Source organism: Sinohyriopsis cumingii, chromosome 9 (assembly GCF_028554795.1).
Source record: "Sinohyriopsis cumingii isolate HCF-2022 chromosome 9, ASM2855479v2, whole genome shotgun sequence".
In the NCBI taxonomy this organism is placed as follows: Eukaryota; Metazoa; Mollusca; class Bivalvia; order Unionida; family Unionidae; genus Sinohyriopsis; species Sinohyriopsis cumingii.
Genome location: NC_142969.1, coordinates 43,715,999 through 43,743,733, shown reverse-complemented (window position 1 = coordinate 43,743,733; position 27,735 = coordinate 43,715,999). Strand labels below are relative to the sequence as shown.

Below are 27,735 nucleotides of genomic sequence, written 5' to 3'. Positions count from 1 at the left end.
ATAAGCTAAGGGAAAGCAAAACTTAAGATACCGTATATGTCATCTGATAACTCACATGATGCTGCAAATTGCCAAATCTTAGATATGGTTCTATGCAGTCCTGCAAATTGCCAAATCTCAGATATGGGTCTATGGAGTGCTGCAAATTGCCAAATCTCAGATATGGGTCTATGCAGTGCTGCAAATTGCCAAATCTCAGATATGGGTCTATGCAGTGTTGTTAGGATTAGTCAGAAAAACAAACAATTAAAACCCTTATCTGCGGCGCATTATACGACGACAGATCGGGATATACTTTGTTCACAATTTGACTAGATTACGGTAGAATGTATCTATAAATTCACGCTGAAAGCACTCCACACATTATATAACAAAGGTATTCTTCTCAACCGATAGCCGATTAATTTTACAGGTCTCACTACACTAACTCAACTAGTATCAGCTGTTATTGCATCGTAGTGTGTGTGTGTGTGTGTGTGTGTGTGTGTGTGTGTGTGTGTGAAATTAGGATTTTTAACTTAGCTTTAACAATTTTTCAGTCATATCGCTACGATGTTTGCAGTATGGCAGTTTATAGTGATGTCTTGCACTGGGGCATCATGCCGCAGACATGTAGCATGATGTCCCACCCAGTCAGATTATCCTGACAACAGGCCGACCAGTCCTAACTCTAACCTCTTAATGCTGAGCGCCTAGCGATGCAGATGTTATTACCATTTTTATAAGTCTTTGGTATGACTCGACCGGGGTTCGAATCCACGACCTCCCACTTCCGAGGCGGGCGCTCTAACCACTAGGCCACAGGAGCGGTCGCATCGTATTGTAATGTCATAGAAAGTAATTCATATTGTCTTCTAATTTTCCTTGGCGACTGCTAAATATTGACGTTGTTTACACTGAATACCTGCTGCATTAGCTACAATTCGATTTTAGCACTACAGTCATGAGAGACCAGGACTAATGACACTTTATCATTGAAAAATCCCATATAGAAATAAAGAAGCTTTACAAATAATTAAAATTCAAAATCACTAGAGGAGCACTGTTTGTAGGTGTTTTGAAAATCTTTAGGATTACAAAATATAAAACGTATCCTAGACCATGTATCAGTACTACAAAAGAGTAGTAAAAATATTTTCTACATTCTGTATGTAATTCAAGAGTACCGAACCCTACTGTTTTAACGGCAAATAGGTCAAAACCTGCAGATAGCAATGCAATGGGAAATATTTCCAAATAATTTGTTTGTCAATGTTGACATAGAATGCATTACAGTGTGTAACAGCCCTACTGATAGTATACCTAAGCATCTCAGAAATTTCGTATCTATGACTCAAAGAGATTTAGTACATATGACTGCCAGAGATTTCGCATCCGTGACTCAGAGAGATTTGGTACATATGACTCCCAGAGATTTCGTATCCGCGACTCCCACAGATTTCGAATCAATGAAATTATCAGAAAATACCAAGAATAGAATTCCATTAATTCTACATTTCTATGCTATTTTATAAACAAAAACCAATAAAATGCTTTGATCACAAAATACCTGCTGTACACTATGAAACCCGTGCACATTTAAAACAAAACAAAATTGCGCGCCATATTTATCAAAATATTACCTCAAATATATACAAACCTATACAAAAAACAGGTTATTTCCCTGACAGGAGGAGTCAGCTAAAGGGATGCGTCTCTTTAACAAGGAGTGTTAGACGATACATCTAATGATAGAGGCATTGTCGGTTATTTCCATACTGTCTAAGTACTCCAATCGCAAGTTCATACCCTGTTTTATTTCTTTTTATCAATACACAATTTGTTATCGTAAGGTCAATCAGATTTTAAATATTCAAACGTGGTCAAACGGCTTTAGGGCAAATTACTAATTACTGCTATCAGGAAATAGATCGACGGAATCTAAATGGAAGATTATGACAATTTTTTTAGAAATCAGATGACTTGGTGAATCCTAATTTGTACGACTTAGATTAAGAATTACTGGAATGTTCAGATTAAATGCTATCTTTCTTTAACTCATATTTCAATAACATTTATCAAACCATTTATTTTAATGGACTTTTCGGTTATATTTCCCAAGTTAGTATGCGAATTTCTCGAGGGTTAATTTATGGACCCATGTTCTATTAATGATCATCCTTGGGTATCGAAGTGTATGGATTGTTGAAATTGAAAATAAACTCAGTCTTGACATGTCAAACCTTTCAACTTGGTGTACCAGCATGCTGTGTGTATACATTCAAATGAAACCCAACAAGGTTTTAATAGATGTCACCAGTTAAATGGAGAATGAAAATAGAATCAACAAGGAACTTTCTGAGTACCGCAAGCATGACAAGGTGTGTGTGTGTGTGTGTGTGTGTGTGTGTGTGTGTGTGTGTAATTTAGATTTTTACCGTAACTTTAACAATTTTTCAGTCATATCGCTACGATGTCTGCCATGTGGCAGTTTATAGTGATGTCTAGCACTGGGGCATCATGACGCAGACATGTTGCATGATGCCCCACGCAGTCACATTATCCTGACACCACCAGTCCTAACACTAACCTCGTAATGCTGAGCGCCAAGCGAGACAGCTGTTAGTACCATTTTTGTAAGTCTTTGGTATGACTCGGTCGGAGATCGAACCCACGGCCTCCCGCATCCGAGGCGGACGCTCTAACCACTAGGCCACCGGAGCGGTGCATGACAACGTAATGAGTCACTTGCTGAAATTAATTCTGTCCTGGAATAAACAAATTAACTATGGTTGTAGCAACATTTCTCTCAAGTTATTTCAATTGAAAGAATTATTTATTCTAAAACAGCAAAATCAATAACTACATTTCACATTTACCTCATTATGATTATTGTTCTGATATTTGGATGACATGTATCTTACCTTCATAAAGGAAAAAAAAACACACACACCAACAAAAAAAAAAACACAACAAAAAAACAATAAAATACATACAACAAAAATACTAACTAAAACAAAATAGAATAGATGTAAAATGACGTGTGAGGAGATCTCTACGATGTATCTAAATCACATATAAAAAATTTTTTAACAAATTGTAATGGTTACCTTTTAGACAGTGAAGGGCAATCATTTGTGTTGAAACTTCAAAGCAACACGGTGTCAGCTGATCCTAATGCTTTTACTCATGTTTCGAAAAATCTGATATATAGAGATCTGTAAATTTTCTAAAAAGTCAGCTTGCCCCTATGAGCAACCCTCGAACAAGAATAATAAATACTTTGTTTCTTCAAAATTCTTTAGATTAGTTACAGAAAAACAAACACCCACACTATGGGGGATACGGAAATTCGTCAAGACTTCATTGTAATAATTCATAAAAATGTGTCGATAAATTCGGAGTTTTCGTGGCTGGGCTACTTTTCATTCACGATTTTGTTATTTTGATGGGTTCAGTTACCTGGGGGACATGATTGGTGCAGGAGGTGCTTGAAGTTTTGAAAGGACACAAATATTACTTTTAAAAAGCATCATGGATGATATAGTAGTAACGAAAACGGCAAAAGGAAAATTAGCCGTAAGTCTGGCCGGTTTTACATATAGATTCGATAGGAGAAGCGCGGACGATAATATTTTCTGGAGATGTGTAGTTAAGGGGTGTTCGGGTCGCATAAAGACAGACGAGGAAAACAGAAATGTTGAAGTAAGAAATGGAGTTCATACACATCCGCCTACTGTAGAAGACGTACATATTCGCCAGTTGGTTACACGAATGAGGGAAGAAGCAACAAATACAGCAGAATCGATAGACACCATTTATCGACGGGTAACAGCACCTCTTGCAGCAAATCCTGTTGTTGCATCTTCTATTCCAGCTTTTCGGTCAGTTCGAAGTGGATTATATCGTCATCGAGGACGCGCTATTCCGAGGTTACCTCAAACTAAAGCTGAGTTTGACATCCCTGAAAACCTGCGAACAACCGTTAATGGAGAACCGTTTCTACTTGAAGCGATTGCTGACAACAACATTCTCATATTCTGTAATTCAACTAATCTTCGGGAACAGTGCGTGGCTGCCGTCATTGCAGTGGATGGAACTTTCGACGCTGTTCCAACTTTATACATGCAACTGTTTACACTCCACGTTTTTGTCGCCGATAAGCTACTTCCTGTTGCTTATTGCCTGATGTCTAGTAAAACACGCGATGCTTATGCATCCGTTTTTAATACGTATAAGACAAAGGCACATCATGCTGGATTAACCTTAAATCCAACAACGTTTTTGTCAGATTTCGAGACCGGTTTGATAGTAGCTATCCGGGATGAATTCCCCAATGCTACACACTGAGGTTGTTATTTCCATCTCACACAGGCTGTATGGCGTCAGGTGCAAAGTCTTGGATTAGCGAACACTTATACACAGGATGATACTGTTCAGTTATAAGTCAGGCAGTTGATGGCTTTGGGATTTGCACCAAGACTGCTTATCCGGTCAATCTTTCAACAGCTTCGTTCCTCCGCTTCACATGTTTTGGCGCCTCTATTCGGATTTTTCGAACAACAGTGGATGGTAAAAATTCCTATACAAATGTGGAATGTTTACCAGGTCAACCTACGAACGAACAATCATTGTGAGGGATGGCATAACCGCTTTAATCGTCTGGTCAACAAACATCATCCAAACATCTGGCGTCTACTTAACAGCAATTCGTGACGAGCAGGCAAGTTCCGCCGTTACACGACTGTAAATCACTGCAGGACAAGCAGTGGTACGTCCAAACAAGAAATATTTGGGCATTGAAAAACGCATTCAGAGATTGACGATAATCTAAAAGAAATATAAAGTTACAGTTAACAAATTGTTTTTCATTGTTCCCGCTCTAGTGATGCTAGTTCTTCGCGCTCTAATGGGATGCGCCCTAATAAGATTAGCTCTAGTAGGACAAAAATAATTTTTGCGTTCTAGTGTGATAAGCTCTAATGGTTTGCGCTCTAATGAGACGTTACCGTTGATTTGTGTGTGTGTGTGTGTGTGTGTGTGTGTATATATATATATATATATATATATATATATATATATATATATATATATATATATATATATATATATATATATATATATATAATTTGATCCTCTTGTGAATAATTCCGTCCATTCTTGAATAATCTTTATTAATAAGTATGCTGTGTAGTTCATGTAGTTAATCGTTCGTAATGGAAACAGTTTAATATACTGACCTTGTGGGGGATGATCCTTCGTTCAATAATTGATCTAAAGCAATTATAGTCTAGTAGTAGTAGTCACTCAGACAATAAATGAAAGAGAAAAATATTGTTTTCTCAACATTTCCGAACTTTATCTTAAATTAGAGCAAAGCTATTTATCAAAAATTATTTACAGATATATTGAGAAAGAAATAGTCCAAGTATTGGACAATAATAAGTTAACATTGCATACTCATGTTGCCCATACGCCTATTGTGTAACTTGGATTTGATGTTCTTACTGAATGCTGGCAGCCTATTTCCATTTCAGACAATGGGGTCAGGGAGAGCCGAACAATTACTTGGAACAGGAACACTGTGCTGAGATCTGGCTCGGCTTCTTCAATGACAAAAACTGCGATCACCTTCTGTATTATATCTGCGAACGCCCAAAGAGTAAGAACTTTATAAATCATTTGTCTGATCATCAAGAATGAATAACTGATTGATTGAATAATTGATGTATAATAACACGTCAACATCAAAAGACTATTTTGTATTGAGTTTATATTCTTTGCCACACCACAGTAGCCAGCCTGAACTGATATGGGCAGGCCTCGTACCCGAAAAGCATTTGTTACGAATTCAAGACGCTAACCAGCCATCGCTTTCTCTTCATTACTAACAGAATTTTCCAGTAAGTGTCTTAATTTGTATCGAGTCCAACCCTACACCCCCCACCCACATACCCCCAAATATATTGGTCGGTATCGACGCTAAAGAGTACAAAGTTAAATATATGATGCCACCTAGGAAGCACCAAAAGTAAACTTCTATGACAGATCGCCAAGAGCAACTAGGTTCTTTAGTATAAACTCACATTTAGCTTTCTCTTTAGACATCTGGTTTTACAATAATTTATACAAATGTGACGTTCAAAATGTGTTTGTACCACGTGACGATTAGAATATTGTTTTTTTTTTCTTTTCTTTTCTTTAAAATGCTTTTAATTTCATACCGTCAGAAATATATACGGGAAGGTATCGACTGAAAGAGTTGCTTGCGGCTGCATAATCAAGAAGAAACTTTGGATGAAAGCGGTCACTTTGCTAAAATATCATTTATATTTTTGCTACAAAGTACCTATCGAAGGCTGGCTGTGGTTGCGGCAGAACTGCATTGCGCTAAATTCGTGCTAGCCCGCTGTATGTAATCACAGATGGCAGACAATACCCAATGAGAGTATCAGAATACTTTGACGTGAACCAGGTTTATTCAGTTCAAGTTTTAAATGAGATCGACAACTTAAGATATTGTATCTCAAGACCTTTAAGTTGCACTGTAATTTAAATATGTACAGCATTTATTGCGCGAGAGTGGATGGCCTAAGTCTCTCTCTTTTACAACTCACTCACACATCTCACCCCTATCCGCGTGAGTGTGAGTCTCGCCTCGACCACCCTGGGTATCTGAGAAAGATGCCAGTAGTTTCCCGTGGGTCGAATGTTCTGCCTAGGGTCTTCTCATGTTCTTCCTTCATTAAAATAATGTATGGCATGTGTACCCTCTCATGAGCCTAAACATGGCGTTAAATCCCACAAACACAATTAAAGCATTTATTGTAAGGCACCTCCTATCTACTATGTAAATTTTTGAGGGCGTTTAATGGTTTGTTTCGTTATATGAAGCTGTTTTTACCTTTGAAGGCGACATAACAAGAATGTTTTTATCGGTGATATCACTTCCCCTTCCCGCTGATTGTTCAGTCACATTTAATGATGACACCAGTGGGGTGGGGGAAGTGTATGTCGGCAAAGTCATCCATAGCAGAGATTTTTAACACACAATGCATGTAATAAGAAGTACATACTATTTTCATTTAAACATATTGATACTATCTACTGCTTGGGCATCCTTCTTAAGTATAATATTTATAGATAGTGATAGATTTTTTCGAAACAATTTGGAGCCAGAAATAGTATATCCATTTACTGTTTTGGCGTTGTCTTTATCTTGGGGTGTGTATTTAATGAAGTACAAGAGACATTTGTTGGACAGGCTTCTAAAGCAGTTCCTTGCATGGACAATTTTTTGCATATTAATTCTGTGATATATCTCAAAATTATTATGTATATTATTTGACATTCTAGTTGTTATATATAACAATCACAGTGCAGTAGTACGGAAGGTTGATCGCTATAATGCTGACGGCACGCATGAAGTTTTGTAAAACGTACCAAAACTGGTTTTGCTTAGAGTGAAGTGGTGAGAATTTTTCCAGTGTACTAGTACAGATGGCCGTATTTTGAAATATAGAACCACATAAATTTACGTAAATTTTTTAACATATTTTTCTCGTTTCTACCGTTCTGTTTCATGCAATATGTCACTTGCTTTCTGTTCTGATACCTTTCTGAACTCAACTGAATTTGCTCTTTAATAACTAGATTTTGAAATCGTCATTGATTTACTGCGTAGCTGTTGCCACAAAGTTCAGCATTTGAAAATCATTACATATTTTGAGATCCATTAAACTAAATTAGAACAGATCACTCTTTTCTTGTTAGAAATGTTTAGCTAACTTTCATGCAGTCTTTTGCTTTCTTAATTTGGTTTCAAGTTTCTCGCCAATAAAAGAATATCTTCAATGGATGCTATTTACGGGCATTTATCTATCGTAGAACATGGCGTTTCACCGATATTTAAACGAAATGTGCATAATTGAACAACATTTTCCGTAAATGGATCAAAGGAAATTTGCAAATTCAAGAATCACAACGACACCGAACTTTAAAATCCAAAAACCTGTATCAATCAATTTTGTCCCTCATAACATGCAACAGATCAGGATACGAAAGCAGTAAAATCATATATGGTAAATTAAAAAATATACTAAGAGGCTAATTACGTTCAATATTACTTCTGATTAAAGCATTTTTAAAACAAATATATCGTATTACATTATGGATATAAGTTAATAATATCATATCAATTTACATACTTATTACCGGTATATATTTTTTTTAATAATAAAAAGTTGTATCGAATTCGTTGTTGTCATTAACTCCAAATTTGTACACATTACGATTTTCTGTAATGGTCGGGTTGACCTAATTTTATCGATTAAGATGTCTGTAATGGTCGGGTTGACCTAATTTTATCGATTGCAAGCATATTGATGCTCATCTTTATATCTGAGCAACACACGTGACAAAATATGTTCCACAGTTTTCGAACTGCCAGTTTTAATTGGTAGTTTAGGATTTCAAGTTCGGATAGCTCTGAGAGACTTTCGAAATATTGGCGAAAGAACGTATCATTTCTTAAATTGTTCTTGATGTTATAAACCATAGCCCTTACTCGTAACATTAGTTGTCATGACAAAATTATTCCTCAAAAGATAATTGCAACAAATATTATGTTGACTTTCAAACATATATTTAGTCTTTTCAAACGACCCAACATCTGCCATCTTGAAGACTTCTCTTAATAATGGCTACAGTTTTGATCTTTGAGGTAAGAACAATTTCACTTTTGAGCTGCATAAGAAAGATCATTGAAAGAGTTATGTACACATACCTATATACATATATACCTATATACATACATACCTATATAAACATACCTATATACATACATACCTATATAATGTTCAAGACTGTCTCCTTCTCGTGTATCAGTCTGGATTTCTTCCATGTAACGATTCCATTTTTCAACTGAATGATGTATTTACTATCGAACTTGTTCAATTACTGGTAAAAATATTGTAGAACATGTTCAATGCTTTCAATGTGGTCTTACGTCGTGGTTTCTAGTTTAAATGTGGATATAAGGAACAGGTTATCCACTCTTGCACTGGTTGAAATTGTTTATCTCAAAGAAAACAGTACGCACTATGAAAATCCTTTCTGTCAGACTTCAGGCATGTTCGTGACCGCTTCCATTTTTTCTTTATGCAAACGATATTGCTAACATGACTATTTGCTGATGATAGTTCCATGGCGTATTGGTAAAATGAGACTAACGTAAACTGAATCGTTTAATAAATTCGTACTTTTGAAACCCATTGTGCATGGTTACACACGTTCATTTCATTATGAGATGCTTGTCATTAAAATTTGTCGAAATAGTTTTGGGTCTAATCGATTTTCCTTATACATTTTCGCTACCTTTCTTTACATATATATATATATATATATATATATATATATATATATATATATATATATATATATATATATATATATATATATATATATATATATATATATATATATATATATATATATATTGGCATAGAGTAGTGGAAGATGGTGGGGGAGGCAGTCATAGGTGGGTAAGTAAGTTTGTTTAAGTGTGTTTATTTTCGTTAATTTTCACTTCCTTAAACATCTTTGTTCATCTTTCGAAATTAGATAATGTCTTAAGTATTACTAAAATAAATGTTTTAAAATGTTTTTTTAATAGTTAATGCAATAATGCAAGCAATGTGTGTTTTACTTTTAAAAAAGTTCTTTTCGTACTGTCTCCTGATACATACAGCGCTGGAACCGACCGAATATATATATGTCACTAATCTTTGGTTTTAAACAAAGTGATAGAAAAGAACTTGCAGTATTGCGAATTAAATCCCAGACAGTCCAAAACGTTATATCAACTGTCCCAATCAATAAAGATTTACTTAAATTCCAGTGGTGCTCGAAATACCGTTCGCGCTGAAGGCACCGAAGTGCCTGTACTCTTGAATGTACTAATGTACCAATAGCCATAGTATGATGGTATACATTCTTATGTCACGTGTTTAGGCTCGAATAGACAGTAACACAAGAAAGAGTAAAAACAACAAGCTTTGAAAAATATATCAATTTATTTCCCTGGAAAAATTCTGTAAAAATTAAACAAATATGAACTTATGGTTTTATAGAATCCAATCCAAAAATAATCCAAAAATAATCCGAGAATAAAATTTTAGTTGTCCTAATAACAAAATGTTCTACTGATTTCACGTTCGAATCCAAGATGGAAGACGATGACGTATGCTGCAATCTGTAGTGTTGAAGTCTACAGTTCCTTGTAGAAACAAGAATTATCACTCTGGTTTCTGATAGCTGAAAAAAGGTTTTATATAACAACCGACCTTGTTTTACAATATTACATGAGCACACGTACTTTCCAGAAAAATAATGGAATGAATCCTTTTGAATCAAAGTAATTTGAAATAACTAAAAACCAAGTAATTTTAAATAACTCCAAACAGCACAACATACAACAGTTTAACAGCCCAGCTTCTACTGAAATCAAGTCATTATCATTTAAATTATAGACGTTTTCGCCCATACGGGCATGTACGTCTGGTTAATGTCCATAAGCGGACTATTTATTTGGTCTCGTGGAAGGAATTAGAGCATCATCTCCCAGGTATTACTGTGCATAAAAGGCACTATTTAATTGAGTCATCACGTCTTGGGTCAATATGACGGGCTTCATAGACCCTAGCGACCTGAATGCAAGGCTATACTCGAGTGGAAATATTCCCAGTACACACTCGAGTTAAAGGTAGAAATTCAGTCTGCATTAGCTGCGCTAGGTGTCAACCAAGCAGTATGTGACGCCAGTAGCGATTGGTCGCCACTATGACGTTACATCGGGACACCTATGATTTTATTCCCATGTGGAGGGTTAATTAATTGTCCATAAAGCAAGGAAAAAGTGCCTCTCCCTTCAATTATTTAATATGTGCTATGCACGTTTATTAATTTAATGTCCGGCAGTGGCGCGGACAAAGGTTCGGTCAGAGAGGAGCCTGCTCACTAGGAAAGCGCCTTGTTTTATCCAGGGTATACATTTTTTGACTTCCTTGCCAAAAGTTTAATGAATTGTCGTCTTGACAGATATTTTGGAGATATATTCTATGCCGTTTTTGTTTAAAGATAGTACAGCGTCAGTGACCGCTTAGTGATAGTCTATAGGGTTATTCAAACTTTATATATTGAGTCTGATTTGGTTGGGGTAGTTCTTGGTTTGGGTTCACTCTTTTGTGTATGGTCATTTAAACTTTCCTAGTCACAATAATATAGTCAAAGATGTAATTGCCTGAATTCACTATAATTCCAAATTAATGTATCTGCCCAAGAATATTATTTAAGAGCACTTAGTATTTCCGGTCAGTAAAACATTTGTACATTTGAAAAAATAAACTGCACCCAAACTAAATACTGAAAACAAAATTAAGACATATTTTGCTTTAAGATGTTAAAGCATGAAGGAGTAATTTCTTAAATAAACAATATTGTGAAACAAGAACTAAAACACAAAAGAAGAGGACAAAGGTTCATTTCTAGAACAATTTCAGGTAGGCTAGTACTTTTAGGGGTGAATTCCAATATCCTAGACACAGACCAAAATATATGTACTACGTTAATGCTTGCTTCTTGGAATGGGTGACTGCACGAAGTATGAAACTTTTCCGTGTAGTTAGAAGGCTCCCGTCCCAGTACCCCCCCCCCTTCGCCATGTTGGTTCTTTATCAGCTGTTTGTTGACGGACAGATATGTTTGTGTTGCCATATTATTTTGGAAAACCTTCATGTGTTTCCTTCAATTGCAGATGTCCCTCTTGCTTGTGACGTGGACAACGGTTGGGAACATTTGGGAGGGAACTGTTACAAGAGCATGTCCATCAATAGGAATTTCCAGGACGCCACGTAAGAGCTCGTCATCCGATTAATTCTAAATATATATTAATGTATAAATCATTGACTGCAAAGAAAGCTGAACATAATATAACATTGGCAGGAATAACAACTAATTGAATCGAATCATTATTTTAAACGTAAGCGGATTTTTATTAATCTGCTTGTCAACATAAGATATATTCTGTCATCAGTAAATCCTCCTGGAAAGATTTTGTAGTTGGGTCATCTGCGTGCGATGCGTTGATTCTTTTCAAAATTTTGCACTAGTTTACAATGTGTAGAATATATTTAATATTCAACAATTTCAACCACATTGCTATTTTAACAAAAACGTTATACTGGAAAAACCTACTGCATTCATAGATGAATATCTCAAACCTTGCGACGGTATTGTTTCCAAATATTTTGTTTCCAAAACACAAATAAGTATGTGATAATTAAACTAATCGATAGTAGTAATTCTCTTCTCTATGATGCAAAATATTAGCTGGTCTTATCACATTTAGAAAGTGTACCAGCACATGTTAATTGAAGGCTAAAGATAGATTTCGTCACTATTGCCGTCATTGATGATCACGTGACTGCTTACTACACAACCAGATATCGTTTAACTCCTTGTAAAACTGAGGCGACAGGCAGGGATCTAAGCTACTGCTTGTGTTGCAGGAAGTCCCAAATTATTTTACTTGAAAACTGATATAACATTTACCAAAAACAACAAACTTGTTCTTTAAATATAAATATTGCCGCACACAGTTGACCTTATTTTAATATATTTGGGCTGTCTCAGTTATTCCCACAATTCTCGTTGGAAACGGATCACTGGAGGTGGGTGGGTTATTGACGTAGGTATTTCCAATTATTCATCATTCTTTCCACATGTCCTTCAATCGTTTCAGCCCTCCGCTGATCCCTCGTAACTTCCTTATGTATTATTGTTTAACAAAATTTGCAGTTTGATACAAATGACGCCGTGTATGAGTTTGTTCTCCAGTGTTCGACATTGTCATTATCCTGATTGTCGGACTATTTTATTTTCCACACAGTAACTCTTATTTATAATTGGATGTCAACCAAATCTTCTTGTCGGCGCGATATTGAGAATGCGTGGTATGACTTCGATTATCACTTAATTCGATTTCAACTAAATCTTTTTGCCTGCCTGAGATTGATAATGCCTTCTCTGACTTCGATTATCACTTATTTGGATTTCAAGCAAATCTTCTTGCCTGTGTGGTACTGAGAATACCTTGTCTGACTTCGATCATCATTTAATTGGATTTCAACCAAATCTTCTTGTTTGCGTGAGCTTGAGAAAACCTTCTCTGACTTCGATTATCACTTAATTCGATTTCAACCAAATCTTCTTGACGGCGTGATATTAAAAATACCTTGTCTGACTTCGATTATCATTTAATTCGATTTCAACCGAATTGTCTTTTATGTATGATATTGAAAATACCTTGTCTGACGTCGATGATCACTTAATTAAATTTCAACCAAATCTTCTAGTCTGCGTGAAACTGCTAATGCCTTTTCTGACTTCGATCATCACTGTCTGCATTATTCTTTATTGGATTTATAATCGTTAGTTGTGAGGCAAATTCAGTTCAACGTCTGCAGAATAACTCTTTATATTATTGGACTCGAACGAAATTGGCATCCAACTTGATATTGATGTTACCTAATTGATTTTTGATTTACTAAATTCTACGTCTTCGTTTATCAGAGTGACGGTCATTAATTATGAGAATTACACTTTCATTTATGTGCAATTTATGACTGTATTTAAAAGGGATCAAAGTAAGCAGCTTGATGATATCTCGGTTGAGTATGAAATTGTGTGTTGCTGATTTAGATCTTCATTATGATACTTCATGTTCTACGAAAGGTACGACCCCTGAGAACCAGACTCCTTTTAGACCAATTACCGGCTTGAATTCTAATTATATATCAACCAAAACTGATATGCAACTATCTCCTTAAAACGGAAATATAGCAACTCTGCTCAGTTTTCCAAAGCTACATCATTCACTGACACGTCAGTTTTGATCCCTTAAATTATCAGACAATTTTTGTTCTCACACGATACTCTCTTAAACAGATGGTGAGGGTATTTTCATGGCAAAACACGAATTTTGACCATTATTTCTTTTTCAGTTGTCATGTCTACGGCATTTCATCTTCCCTACATAGGGTTTAACAAAATATTTTAAAATATTAATGTTATTCTTTAAACGAATAAACTAAAGTAAACATCTGCCATTTAGTTTTGTCCTACATGAATTATTTCTAAAAGCCAATATTCTTACCATTAGTGTCTTCTCTTCAGATTGTACCTTAAATTGTTCACGTTTTTGCCACCATTATCTTGCTATTTCCTCTACAAATCATATTTCCTACGACAAAACATGGGACATCATTTCCTAGAAATTGCATCTTAAATAACTCTTCATCGTTAAAGCAGGGATTTGTGATTAATGAAGCTATAAAGGTACAAAGTTAAGGGTTTTCTTTCCCTCACAAATTGATAATACGTTAAAACAGCGCAAGCTTCATCCACTCAAGAGTAAATGCTCATGGGATATGAAGCAGTGTTATCATCATTATCATTGCAGATACACTTGTGCCCAATACGATGCCATCCTTGTAAGCATATTGAATGAAGAGACTCAGCAACTGGTTACGGACCTGGCAAAACAATATGGAAGAAGCTCATGGCTAGGTCTGCATGTTGTAAATGACGTAAGTCATTATTTTATTAATCTATGTGCATTTAGTCGTAGAACATTACTAGGAAATGACACGGTTTGGAGGTCTATTCGCACAAATATGAAATCAAAATTTACAAATTTATAAAACAATTGCGGCCATTTAACTAAAACTATGACCCGTAAAATGGACCCTAAAGCAAAATCAAAAATATTGAAAAAGCCATTATGCCAGTACGTTAGAATAGTCCGATTTTGAAATAAGGCCATACAAGACAGATCTGGTTATGCTAAGATATATATATATATATATATATATATATATATATATATATATATATATATATATATATATATATATATATATATATATATATATATATATATATATATATATATATATATATATATATATATATATATATATATATATATATATGAGTGAGTGAGTATGTGTGTGTGTGATTATGTAGTCAATGTATCATGTAATGGTGCTGAATAGTGTCGACAATACCATATGTTGTTATCCACTTACGATATTTATTAATTATAGTCAGGGCATTGCTTAATAACGTACTCGGCACATCAAGCTTCAAAATGTGCACCTTCTCCAAGATAATGTGGAGTAAATTCCTTTGAATGAATCAAATATGGCCGTTTTAACATGGTAAAAATCAAAATGCTTGAAGTACAAAGTGTTGAAAAATGTTTAAATTTAAATATGTAATTTTTGTTATTTCGCTATGTACGACACTAATAAAGAGGGAAATAATATAATATTTGCACATACATCAAAGTTGACCGAAATTGTTTTCATCGGGTCAAATAAAGATTCTCCATTCGAAAACAAAACAATCTTTGGTATTTACAAAACAGAAAGGGATTGTAAATTATTTTTGAAATAAGACTGACGAAAACAGATCTGTTCATATCAGCTATTTCTTGCAAATAAAAATACATTTTAATATCTTAGACGAATTTATTCGATACGGATGATTATTGTCTATGACGATTCAACATGAGCCTTTAAGCGCCGCAAGAACGTCTTTGTGTGACACAATATGCCGTTTTTGTTATCAGGCTTGTATGTCTCCTAACCATGTTAAAATGAACAAAACTTCCTCAATTTCCCATGTCAGGTCAGTAATGAAATACCTAATAGCCTCGCTGGTCCTGCTACGGATGGAGTTCTTTTCTTTATATTTCCACCAGTCGCCCTTCTGATCTGATATAAGGATAGTGCCGATCGCAATATTTTCGTTTCTGTCAACTTGCAATTCAGTTACAAAATGTGCGTCTTGGGGATCCATATATCCTTCTTGGTTAAATAAGTAAGTGTCAGCACTTGACGTTTTTAAGTTTGGCAAATTTATACCACATTGTCAGGATGCTTGTCTTGGATTTTCTTTAATTGGAATATGATACGTCATCAGCATTATAAGACGAGTGCTGGAAATTCGTCTATTATCGTCTTTAGACTAGTATTGTTGACAAGTTATTTTGAATTTTGGTTGTGCGACACATTCTTGAATCAATTCGTTGTAGTATTAAATAATGTTATTGATTTTGCTGTGATAGGTTACTGCCGCTTTTGAACTAGGCTGCTTCATCATAAACAATTGTCCGAAATGTTGCGTGTTTAGGATCGAATAAACAGTAACACAAGAAAGAGTGAAAACCACAAGCTTTGTAAAATATAACAAATACTTTATTTCCCTGGAAAATACTGTAAAAATAAAACAATATGAGCACTTACGGTTTCCAGAATCATATTCAAAATTAATACAAGAATAATCCACGAATAAAGATTTTGCAGTCCTAATATTGAAATGTTCTAATGCTTTCAAGCTTGAGTCCCGACGAAGAATCCAAGATGAAAGGCGATGACGTATGCTGTAGCCTGTAAAGTTTTGACGTCTACAGTTCCTTGCACAAACACAATAATGTATCCTCCGGTCTTGGAAATCTAAACAGAATTTTGAATAAATGTCATTGTTCAAGAATTCTGTATGACTACAATATTTCCAGAGAAACGAATTAATCTTTTAGAGTCCAAATACTTTGGATAAAAATTAACTAATAACTCAAAAACTCAAAAGTTAATTTCTGGTAACGACAGAGGAAAACAACTTGACATCAAGTGTTAAAAAGCCCTGGACTCTGAGATCTCTAGAGAATATAAAGAACACTATTAATACTAAGTATTTCGCCTAATTACGAAATATATTGAGAAATAGAGGATGACTTGATCATGTTTACATGTAAAAGTCACATAGTTCCTGTATGTCCTTGATAAGAACCAATCATTTTACTCATAGAAAAAGTTGTTTACTTGACCCTCAATCAAGGCCAGAAACTATGTCCAAAATAGAGTCAAGTGTTTCTATTATTTGGTATCTAGGTTAAAACTCGAGTCAAACTGAATTTTCTGGAAAATATCAAATTCCTTGTACACAAAATTACATTACATTGACATGTAAAGAAAAATCAAAAGACTCTAAAACCCACAAACAATCAAATCAAATCAAATCAAACACAATTTAAATAAAATATAAATTAAACCAAATATATGTAACAGTAACCAGTAATGCTACATACGGTTTCGGTCACTTCTTCAGCAATCTTGTTTACGCATATCCTTTGCTAAATTTAGCTTGTTTCTCTTACCTTTGCATTCTTATTCATTTCAGTGGAATGGAAATATGGTGTTGGAATGGATGAATGGAAAATTGCCTGAGAAGACCTGGTGGTCTGATAGCGAAAGTTCCAACCACACGTACGTCAAACGGATTATAACAATTGAATTTTTTTGAATATCATTCCATAACTTTCGAAGAATAACACATACAGGTGGAGTGGAGTAATCATTTGAGTGTGATATGTATGTCACTTGTTGTTCGTAGCGATGAGATTCATTATATCATGCCTAACACAAAAAAAAAGTATTTTAGAAGGAAATAAATCTTCCTTTTAATTTCCAAAATGCACTGGTTAGCAAGTACTGATTTTGGTAAAATTATTTTTACATGAAATTCAGAGTCACAGTCTATTCTAAAACGATGGTCCAATTTGATTGGCCAAGTATACTTACGTATCGGGATAAAACATTGAAATATTGAAGAATATAATAAATATGGAATGGAAACACACACGTTGTTCTTCATTTTTGACGTTACGGATATCATCATGTGCTGAATTCAAAAGTGAAATTTAATTTCAAATACGGCGTGTGTCTGTGTGTGTGTGTGTGTGTGTGTGTGGAGCATATATTTCAAATGCTTTCAAGTTGTTCGCAATACATATTTGTATCACTCAAACAGGGCCGGCTCAGATTTCAAGGGGGCGCATTTTTTAAAAAAATGTATTGTTTATAAATTTTGAAACTGATATTTTTTGGGGGGGGGGCGCCAGAATCTAACCTTGCCTAGGGCGCCAGATAGTCTGGCCGGGTCTGGCGCCGGCCCTGCACTCAAACAGCACATTTCCGACGATGATAATTAAGTGGCAATGAAAATCAAACGTATCTGCAACAGTGTACATATCATGTAAATGTTTTACTGACGTGGTTAGTAAAATCCACTTACATTTTCTAATTTGATATATACTTATACATTTAAATGACTCATGTTTACTTGCGGAGATTATATATTTAGTGAATTCACCTGCCAAGACAAGTTGCAGTATGCGGGAAATCCATACCATCTTTTTATTGGTGAACTTATTTAAGCCTTCATTTTATGTTTTAATTGCAGATTAACCAATACAAGTTCTTGTGTTATACTGAATGCGACAAAGAATGGTTTACTGAACTGGGAGTATGCTGAATGTATGGACGAATCAACTTTCATCTGCACTAAATCACTAGGTAAACTGAATTTCCTGTCCCTTATCGTAAAGAATAAACATGCATAAATTTATTTTTTCAATTGATCATTCGTTTTTTATTAGCCGAACTTTAAAATATGAACTTTATCCATCAAAGAAGTAAAGAAGGCATCACATTTTATAAACAGAAATTTTGAAGATGGTTGTTAATAATGAGCTTCGGTTGCCTCTATGCGAATGTTTTAAACGTCATGGGGCAATTGCATAAATATGTTGCCATGAGCTGGGAGATTAGTATATATTAATTTTAATTCTTGCAAACTCAGTTGGAAACATAAGTAATTGTACATGTATAGAGTCAATAAATGCATGCAGGTCAGAGTCGAGGTAACAACGAAGACAAAGAGGTAAAAGAGGTCCATAAGTCTCATTCGACGTAATACCGAAGAGAGAGAGAGACAGACAGACAGAGAAAGAGAGAAAGAGAAAGAGAAAGAGAGAGAGAGAGAGAGAACTTAATCACACCAAGGACTATGCTACATGTGCGTTTAATAGTTGGCTCACTAGTTAGTATTTGATGGTTCGCGTTAACATTGTGTTTTTTCCCTTTTGGGCTATGATTCTTTCTATCCTGTTTAGAACGTATTCTTTGTTTGCCTATTCAATGTTTGCGTGTAATTTTGCTTCACTGTGCTCGTGGAAATATATGTGTAATTGTTCTGTCACTTTGTGCACATAAACGGTACAAGTGTACAACTATACACTTTTGATCTCCAATTATACTGTTTGCTGAATGACCAATCTTTGCACAGCTGGTATCAAGTATTTCCCTGTTGCATCTCCCATCTCATCTGGCTATTGGAGCACAAGAAGTATTACACTGTATGAGCATTATTTAAGGTAGTACGTCGGTTTCAATAGTAAGTGTGAGTTTCAGTATTAAGATATAGGCTGACTCTTAATCGTCTTTTTTAAATTCACTTGCTGAGTAATTGTCCTTCCACTTAGAGGTGGGTCTTTTTCATTCAGTAGTAGGTGACCTCACTGTCAAATTTGCATATGCGGCGAGAATAAGTGGGTGGGAGTAGAGTTCAGAAGTAAGGTGGGTGGCCTAGTGCTCTTCAGGTTTTAATCATGACCAGATCCTCTGCAAAAATATTAATATAAGAAGCCTTCCACACTAAAGATACCCGATTTACAGGGGTTTTTAATATAAAAAATTTGCGCCATGTATGGCAGTGAGCTTAGAGGCACACTGTTATAGAATAATCTAAAGCATTGACGAAATAGTGATGAGATGTAACGAAGATGTACGTTAAAGAAGTGAGACCTAAAAGAACCAAAAGGAGCCTGGAAGATGTTGTTCAAAAGGCGATGTCTTCATATGTATGACTGACTGACTTCTACGTAGATTACATCAGGTTAATCAATACCTGGATAGTATAACATCTTGCAACACAACAAGTAATCGAAGTGATATAAATAAAAAAAGTATTGAGTCAGCTAAGATATTGAAAATACGAATCATCTTAATATATGTAATCGTGTCTCTTGAAATATCAGAAATAAATATATTCAACTATGCATGGAACTCGCTTTCTTTGAACATATGCTGAGAGATAGAAGGAGAAAGAGAGAGAGTCAAATGAGGTCCATTCAGTCTCAATTAAGATAATAGACAAGAGAGATACAGAGGACCAAAAGAGGTCCGTAACTCTAAATCGATGAAATACAGAAGAGACTGACGGAGTCATAAGAGGTCCATTCAGTCTCAATTAAGATCATAGACAAGAGAGATACAGAGGACCAAAAGAGGTCCGTAACTCTAAATCGATGAAATACAGAAGAGACTGACGGAGTCATAAGAGGTCCATTCAGTCTCAATTAACATCATAGACAAGAGAGATACAGAGGACCAAAAGAGGTCCGTAACTCTAAATCGATGAAATACAGAAGAGACTGACGGAGTCATAAGAGGTCCATTCAGTCTCAATTAAGATCATAGACAAGAGAGAGACAAAAGGACCAAAAGAGGTCCGTAATTCTAAATCGAGAAAATACAGAAGAGACTGACGGAGTCATAAGAGGTCCATTCAGTCTCAATTAACATCATAGACAAGAGAGAGACAAAAGGACCAAAAGAGGTCCGTAACTCCAAATCGAGAAAATACAGAAGAGACTGACGGAGTCATAAGAGGTCCATTCAGTCTCAATTAAGATCATAGACAAGAGAGAGACAAAAGGACCAAAAGAGGTCCGTAACTCCAAATCGAGAAAATACAGAAGAGACTGACGGAGTCATAAGAGGTCCATTCAGTCTCAATTAAGATCATAGACAAGAGAGAGACAAAAGGACCAAAAGAGGTCCGTAACTCTAAATCGAGAAAATACAGAAGAGACTGACGGAGTCATAAGAGGTCCATTCAGTCTCAGTTAACATCATAGACAAGAGAGAGACAAAAGGACCAAAAGAGGTCCGTAACTCTAAATCGAGAAAATACAGAAGAGACTGACGGAGTCATAAGAGGTCCATTCAGTCTCAATCGAGGTAACATGAAAGATGCAGACAAAGAGCAAGTCTCAATCTCTGTAAGAGAGAGAGAGAGAGAGAGAGAGAGTCTTATAAAGAATTACATATTTATGATTTTTTTAATCACATTATCATGTAACTATCACTAAAATGACCATTTTATAGATATATCTTTTAAGCATATTTCAATCCTTGAACATCAATTTTCTTTAGAATTCATCTATCAGGCTTAGACACCCACTCCATATCCATAAACTGAGCGTCGATGCCTTTGTTACCGGATGTGGTCACGTGTCTTACACGACTGGGGGGAAAGGATTGATTGATTGATTATATTTTTACGGTGCACCAGCACTGTTAGGCTATTTAACACCATTCAAATGGTTATATGTAGGATCATTTAAAAGTTGTGAAAGGTTTCGTATCTACCAGCGATATAAAACCAAAGGTAAAACGACAAGATGGTAACGGTAACAAATAAAGCTTCCCGATCAACAGGAAATGTAAATGGTGTATGTTAATGAAGACAGCTGAAAAGGTATTGAAAATAAGTGACAGTATATACATGACATAAGAATGTTCAAGTGACGGCATAAAAAGTTATTGCTTAGAATAAATGTTTACTTCTTTCAGAAATTCTACATTACAAGTCACGCTTATTGCATCAGAAAATTCCTTCATGTCACGTATATTAAAGCATCGACCGTTGGAGGTCGAAACACTCCGTCATAAAGTGTTTAATAGTGAATGGTTCATTGCAAGAAACGCACACTGGCGGGTCTTTGCCTTTTAGTATGTGGAAGTGGGTTATATAAGTATGACCAGTTCGAATTCCTGTAATGACTTCCTCTTGCAGAAATGTGAAGAGTTTGTGATGTTCGTTCAACCATGAATTACCACGAGTAGATAACTGAATTGATGTAACTTTTATTTTTCTGTTTTAAGGCATGTGTTCTGACGGATGGGAGCAGAAACAAGGGCAATGCTATCTCTTCTTCAATCAGATAGAAATGACGTGGAGAGACTCTGTTGCATTCTGCAACTTGCGAGGGGCTTCACTCATTCAAATGAACGGGTAGCTATTTTATTTACATTTTAAGCTAATGTTAGTAATGGCATACGTACAACAAAAGTAGATGAGACAAGATGTCGATAAAACTCGCACCATAATCTTTGTTACCAACTTTTATATATTTGATGCATTGACAGCGTCAAGTCTTAATTCATTTAGTATGCCAATATCGTTTATTCATATTGAAGCTGAGGACCATGGTCAAATTGTATAATTATATTTTTTCTAAAGGTTTTACCTTTGGCAAGCATATATATATATATATATATATATATATATATATATATATATATATATATATATATATATATATATATATATATATATATATATATATATATAGAGAGAGAGAGAGAGAGAGAGAGAGAGAGAGAGAGAGAGAGAGAGCCCTTTTCTAAAGGTTTTACCTTTGGCAAACATGTACATATATATATATATATATATATATATATATATATATATATATATATATATATATATATATATATATATATATATATATAGAGAGAGAGAGAGAGAGAGAGAGAGAGAGAGAGAGAGAGAGATAGAGATTTCAGGAAGCATATTGGGTCTATCTTTCAGCCAGGATAACGTGCAATTTACATCCTCCGAGATACAAGAAAAGATTGGTCAGAAAATAGACAGTTTGTGGATTGGTCTTTCAGGTATTCAGATACGTTAAAATAATTTAAATTAGTATAGCCTTGTTCAAGTTCATGTACTATGTTTAACTGCTAATTTCCACTCTTCCAAATTATTTCCTGTTATGCTTGGTTTATTTATCGCATTTTATCAATACGAATATGATTGGGTAAAACATATATACATGTATTGTAAATATATTATTCGTGTCTGAGCCCAAAACATTGCCACACAAAGCCTCGTAAAGATACGCTTATTAAGATACCGTTGCGTTGTCTTGTAATTAAGAATGTTGCTTCGTTTTCTCTCTCGTAATGAATACTTTTTTTACAGCCTTTCAATAATTAATTTGGCTCGTTTCATTGATTTCAATTCCTTCATTTTCTCTATTTTGACTATTGCAATAAATTTACCCATGGTTATAGTAAAAACATCGGAACATTCAAGCTACTATGTTTAGATATTTATGCATTTATTGGCTATATGTGTTGTGCTGTAATTTCCCTTTATAAAATTGGACTAAAAAAAATTCTTGAAACAGTATACTATTTTGGTGCCGTTTAGCTCGGCCTTCTTTGATGGATCTAGCTGACGTTACCCTAACTGTACACGTTTTTTGCTATTTTTCTCGACGACGAGGACCTTAGAAGTTATTTGATGTTTTCAGCAGGGCTACCGGATCTCACTGATCTGAGGGTTTAGATACTATCTTTACAGTGTATAGGTCTCAATTTAAGTAACAAGACGAGGCAAATGTAACAAGCACTCAATTTTCAAACAAGTAAATTTCTTTAAATAAAATACAAAATCAAAAGAGTGACAGAAATAAGAAAAATAATCCACAGTATATGTATTCTTAGATTATTATCCTGAATTATGCGATCGATTTCTCACTTGTACCGGAAACTGTCCAAAGGTATTCCGAATGAGGATTTTAATGTCTTTATGAGCTACCGTGTTGACACCACTGAATAATCACTTTACTGGATCATAATGTTTTTGCTTCAATGTAATCCCACGAACGTAAAATATCACTGAACTACTTCAAAGTGTCGCATAATCCGAAAAGAATTATTTAAACGTTCAAGTCCTTTAACAAATTCACATATTCCATTAGATATTGAATGTTCAAATTAAAGATCGTCCACTCTTTTAAATCCAGAGATAAAATATTATAGGTAAATCAAAATTTCTTCTCAACCTTCCTACAGAACTAGCATAGAATGAAGAATAGAATACGTGGTGTTTATTCGCTTTATATAGTCTCTATATACGCATCAAACCAACAGAATCTGATTCATGAAATGATTCTGAAAAAAATAAATCAAATTATTTCAAAATAAATCATGCATCCATATTCTGGCCGTTTCAAATTGAAGCAATCAACAATAACAGCGTGCATTATAGCTCTACAGGGTACGTGCAATCCTACTATCAAGTGATGTTTACGTGACTTTCATTCAAATTATTGTACGGCGCATTTGATCTAAGTAGTTGTTGACTTGACCTTAGCGATTGGCCTTGTTTATGAACGCAATACCTTCAACGTAGTGTACGTCTACTATACTCTAGTGCTAGCCAGCCACGAAATTCTGAATCTTTTCTGTTTCAGAAGAAAAAATGGTTGTCGAATACATTTATGATCTTTATTAGCTTTATATATATATATATATATATATATATATATATATATATATATATATATATATATATATATATATATATATATATATATATATATATATATATATATATATATATATATATATATATATATATATATATATATATATATATATAACAATAAACGACAAATCTGTCCCAAGTGCCAGCTCTTCCGTATTTGGCACGTCCATCGAGGCAGTCTATTAGCATTTTAATTGAATCTGACGTCTCCACCTTTAGTTAAAGTAAGGTGGACCTAGTACATATAAGATAACCTCAGATAGGACTAATCTTGAAGTTTTTTGATGTACTATAAACATCGTTATCTTGGAATAGGAACAAACCAGTCTTGGTCTTGGCTGTCTGGAGATCCCGTCGACATAACAGGTCCTATGTGGGCAGGCAATTCCAGCAAAGCTGATAATAATGGCTTGACCAAATGTGTCTATATAAGGAAAGGTATACACAGGCAGTCAAAAAATGAATTGATAGTCACTTCATTGTTTTGATAGCTTGTTAAATGTAGTAGTGTGTAACTATGAGAGATAGAACGAATTTGTTTGTTGTTGTTTTTGTTGTTCTCTGCTTAGTTGCTATTTTTATCATATTTATTATATTTTGTTTTTATTGTTTTCATTTTTAAGAGTCCTCTGTAGGGACACTATAAGGTTAGAAACCATAATTTAAAATCACAAAACCAGGACCATTAGTAGATATTCGGACAAATCGTTACAATTACTAGAGCAAAAGTAAGAAATTGTTCTACGATTTTCTTTGTCATGCTCCTGTTGCTAAAATTATGATATTGGATAATGGATAGATTATTAAATACACATGCTAAAATCAGAAATATTTATTAAATTAATTAAAGTTAATAAATCAAAATTATATATATATATATATATATATATATATATATATATATATATATATATATATATATATATATATATATATATATATATATATATATATATATAGTCTCATTGGTTATATCAGGCCGAATGAAGACTTTGCATTCGCTGAACCAAGACTAGACTACTTTAGAAAAAAAAGACAGACCTACTTAATGTTGTTTTAAATTGCAATAAATACACAGGTATACATGAACATCTTTAATACTAGATACTGATCAAAGGTCCATTTCAGAGCAGTTTTAGTTAGTATAAACTTTACGGCAATAACAGTACAAATTTGTATTCATTTTTCAATGCTGGCGAATCATATTTAAAGCATATTATCATTCCGATAAGTTGGCTCTGTGGCAATTCTGTTAGATTTAATGACCCGAAAAGGATCCAACCATGTAGTAGCTGATCAGAGTATAGGGAGGGAATGTTACTGTACGAGTAAAGATGTCTGTAATTGTGCCGATTAGATTATAGGGAGGGAATGTTACAATAGAAGTAAAGATGTCTGTAATTGTACTGATTACAGTATAGAGAGGGAATGTTACTATAGGAATAATGATGTCTGTAATTGTGCTGATTGGAGTATGGGGAGGGATTGCTACTAGAGGAGTAAAGATGTCTGTAATTGTACCGATTAGAGTACAAGCAGGCAATGTTACAATAGAAGTAAAGATATCTGTAATTGTGCCGATTGGTTTTAAGGGAGGGAATGCTACAATAGAAGTAAAGATGTCTGTAATTGTGCCGATTAGATTTAAGGGAGGGAATGCTACAATAGAAATAAAGATGTCTGTAATTGTACCGATTAGATTATAGGGAGGGAATGTTACAATAGAAGTAAAGATGTCTGTATTTGTACCGATTAGGGTATAGGGAGGGAATGTTACTATAGGAGTAAAGATGTCTGTAATTGTACTGATTAGGGTATAGATAGGGAATGTTACTGTAGGAGCAATGATGTCTGTAATTGTACTGATTAGGATATAGGGAGGGACTGTTACTATAGGAGTAAAGATGTATCTAATTGTACCGATTAAAGTATGGGGAGGGAATGTTGCTATACGAGTAATGATGTCTGTAATTGTACTGATTAGGGTATAGGGAGGGAATGTTACTATACAAGTAACGAGATCTGTAATTGTACTGATAACGGTATAGGGAGGGAATGTTACTATACGTGTAAAGATGTCTGTAATTGTACTGATTTGATAATAGGGCTAGGAGTAATGATGTCTGTAATTGTACTGATTAGGGTATAGGGAGGGAATGTTACTATACGAGTAACGATGTCTGTAATTGTACTGATTAGGGTATAGGGAGGGAATGTTACTATACGTGTAAAGATGTCTTTAATTGTACTGATTAGGGTATAGGGAGGGAATGTTACTATACGAGTAACGATGTCTGTAATTGTACTGATTAGGGTATAGGGAGGGAATGTTACTATACGAGTAATGATGTCTGTAATTGTACTGATTAGGGTATAGGGAGGGAATGTTGCTATACGTGTAATGATGTCTGTAATTGTACTGATTAGGGTATAGGTAGGGAATGTTACTATACGAGTAATGATGTCTGTAATTGTACCGATTATAATATAGGGAGGGAATGTTACTATACGAGTAATGATGTCTGTAATTGTACTGATTAGGGTATAGGTAGGGAATGTTACTATACGAGTAATGATGTCTGTAATTGTACCGATTATAATATAGGGAGGGAATGTTACTATACGAGTAATGATGTCTGTAATTGTACTGATTAGGGTATAGGTAGGGAATGTTACTATACGAGTAATGATGTCTGTAATTGTACTGATTAGGGTATAGGGAGGGAATGTTACTATACGTGTAATGATGTCTGTAATTGTACCGATTATAATATAGGGAGGGAATGTTACTATACGAGTAAAGATGTCTGTAATTGTACTGATTTGATTATAGGGCTAGGAGTAATGATGTCTGTAATTGTGCTGATTAGGGTATAGGAAGGGAATGTTGCTATACGTGTAATGATGTCTGTAATTGTACTGATTAGGGTATAGGTAGGGAATGTTACTATACGTGTAATGATGTCTGTAATTGTACTGATTAGGGTATAGGGAGGGAATGTTACTATACGTGTAATGATGTCTGTAATTGTACTGATTAGGGTATAGGGAGGGAATGTTACTATACGTGTAATGATGTCTGTAATTGTACTGATTAGGGTATAGGTAGGGAATGTTACTATACGTGTAATGATGTCTGTAATTGTACTGATTAGGGTATAGGAAGGGAATGTTACTATACGAGTAATGATGTCTGTAATTGTACCGATTATAATATAGGGAGGGAATGTTACTATACGTGTAATGATGTCTGTAATTCTACTGATTAGGGTATAGGGAGGGAATGTTACTATACGAGTAATGATGTCTGTAATTGTACTGATTAGGGTATAGGTAGGGAATGTTACTATACGTGTAATGATGTCTGTAATTGTACTGATTAGGGTATAG

At 34.7% G+C, this 27,735-nt stretch overlaps 1 protein-coding gene across 2 annotated transcripts in view; it reads left to right on the top strand.

The window, feature by feature from the left end:
• Positions 1–27,735, top strand: part of LOC149791647 (lymphocyte antigen 75-like) — a 195,995-nt gene that overhangs the window by 16,402 nt on the left and 151,858 nt on the right. For both annotated transcript variants that reach the window (XM_089970198.1, XM_089970197.1), the window contains exons 4-11: positions 5,517–5,641; positions 11,792–11,888; positions 14,498–14,624; positions 17,281–17,366; positions 18,343–18,455; positions 21,891–22,020; positions 22,600–22,682; positions 24,661–24,783. In XM_089970198.1, coding sequence (XP_089826324.1) covers positions 5,517–5,641; positions 11,792–11,888; positions 14,498–14,624; positions 17,281–17,366; positions 18,343–18,455; positions 21,891–22,020; positions 22,600–22,682; positions 24,661–24,783 — 884 coding nt within the window. The remainder of the gene's footprint in view (positions 1–5,516; positions 5,642–11,791; positions 11,889–14,497; positions 14,625–17,280; positions 17,367–18,342; positions 18,456–21,890; positions 22,021–22,599; positions 22,683–24,660; positions 24,784–27,735) is intronic.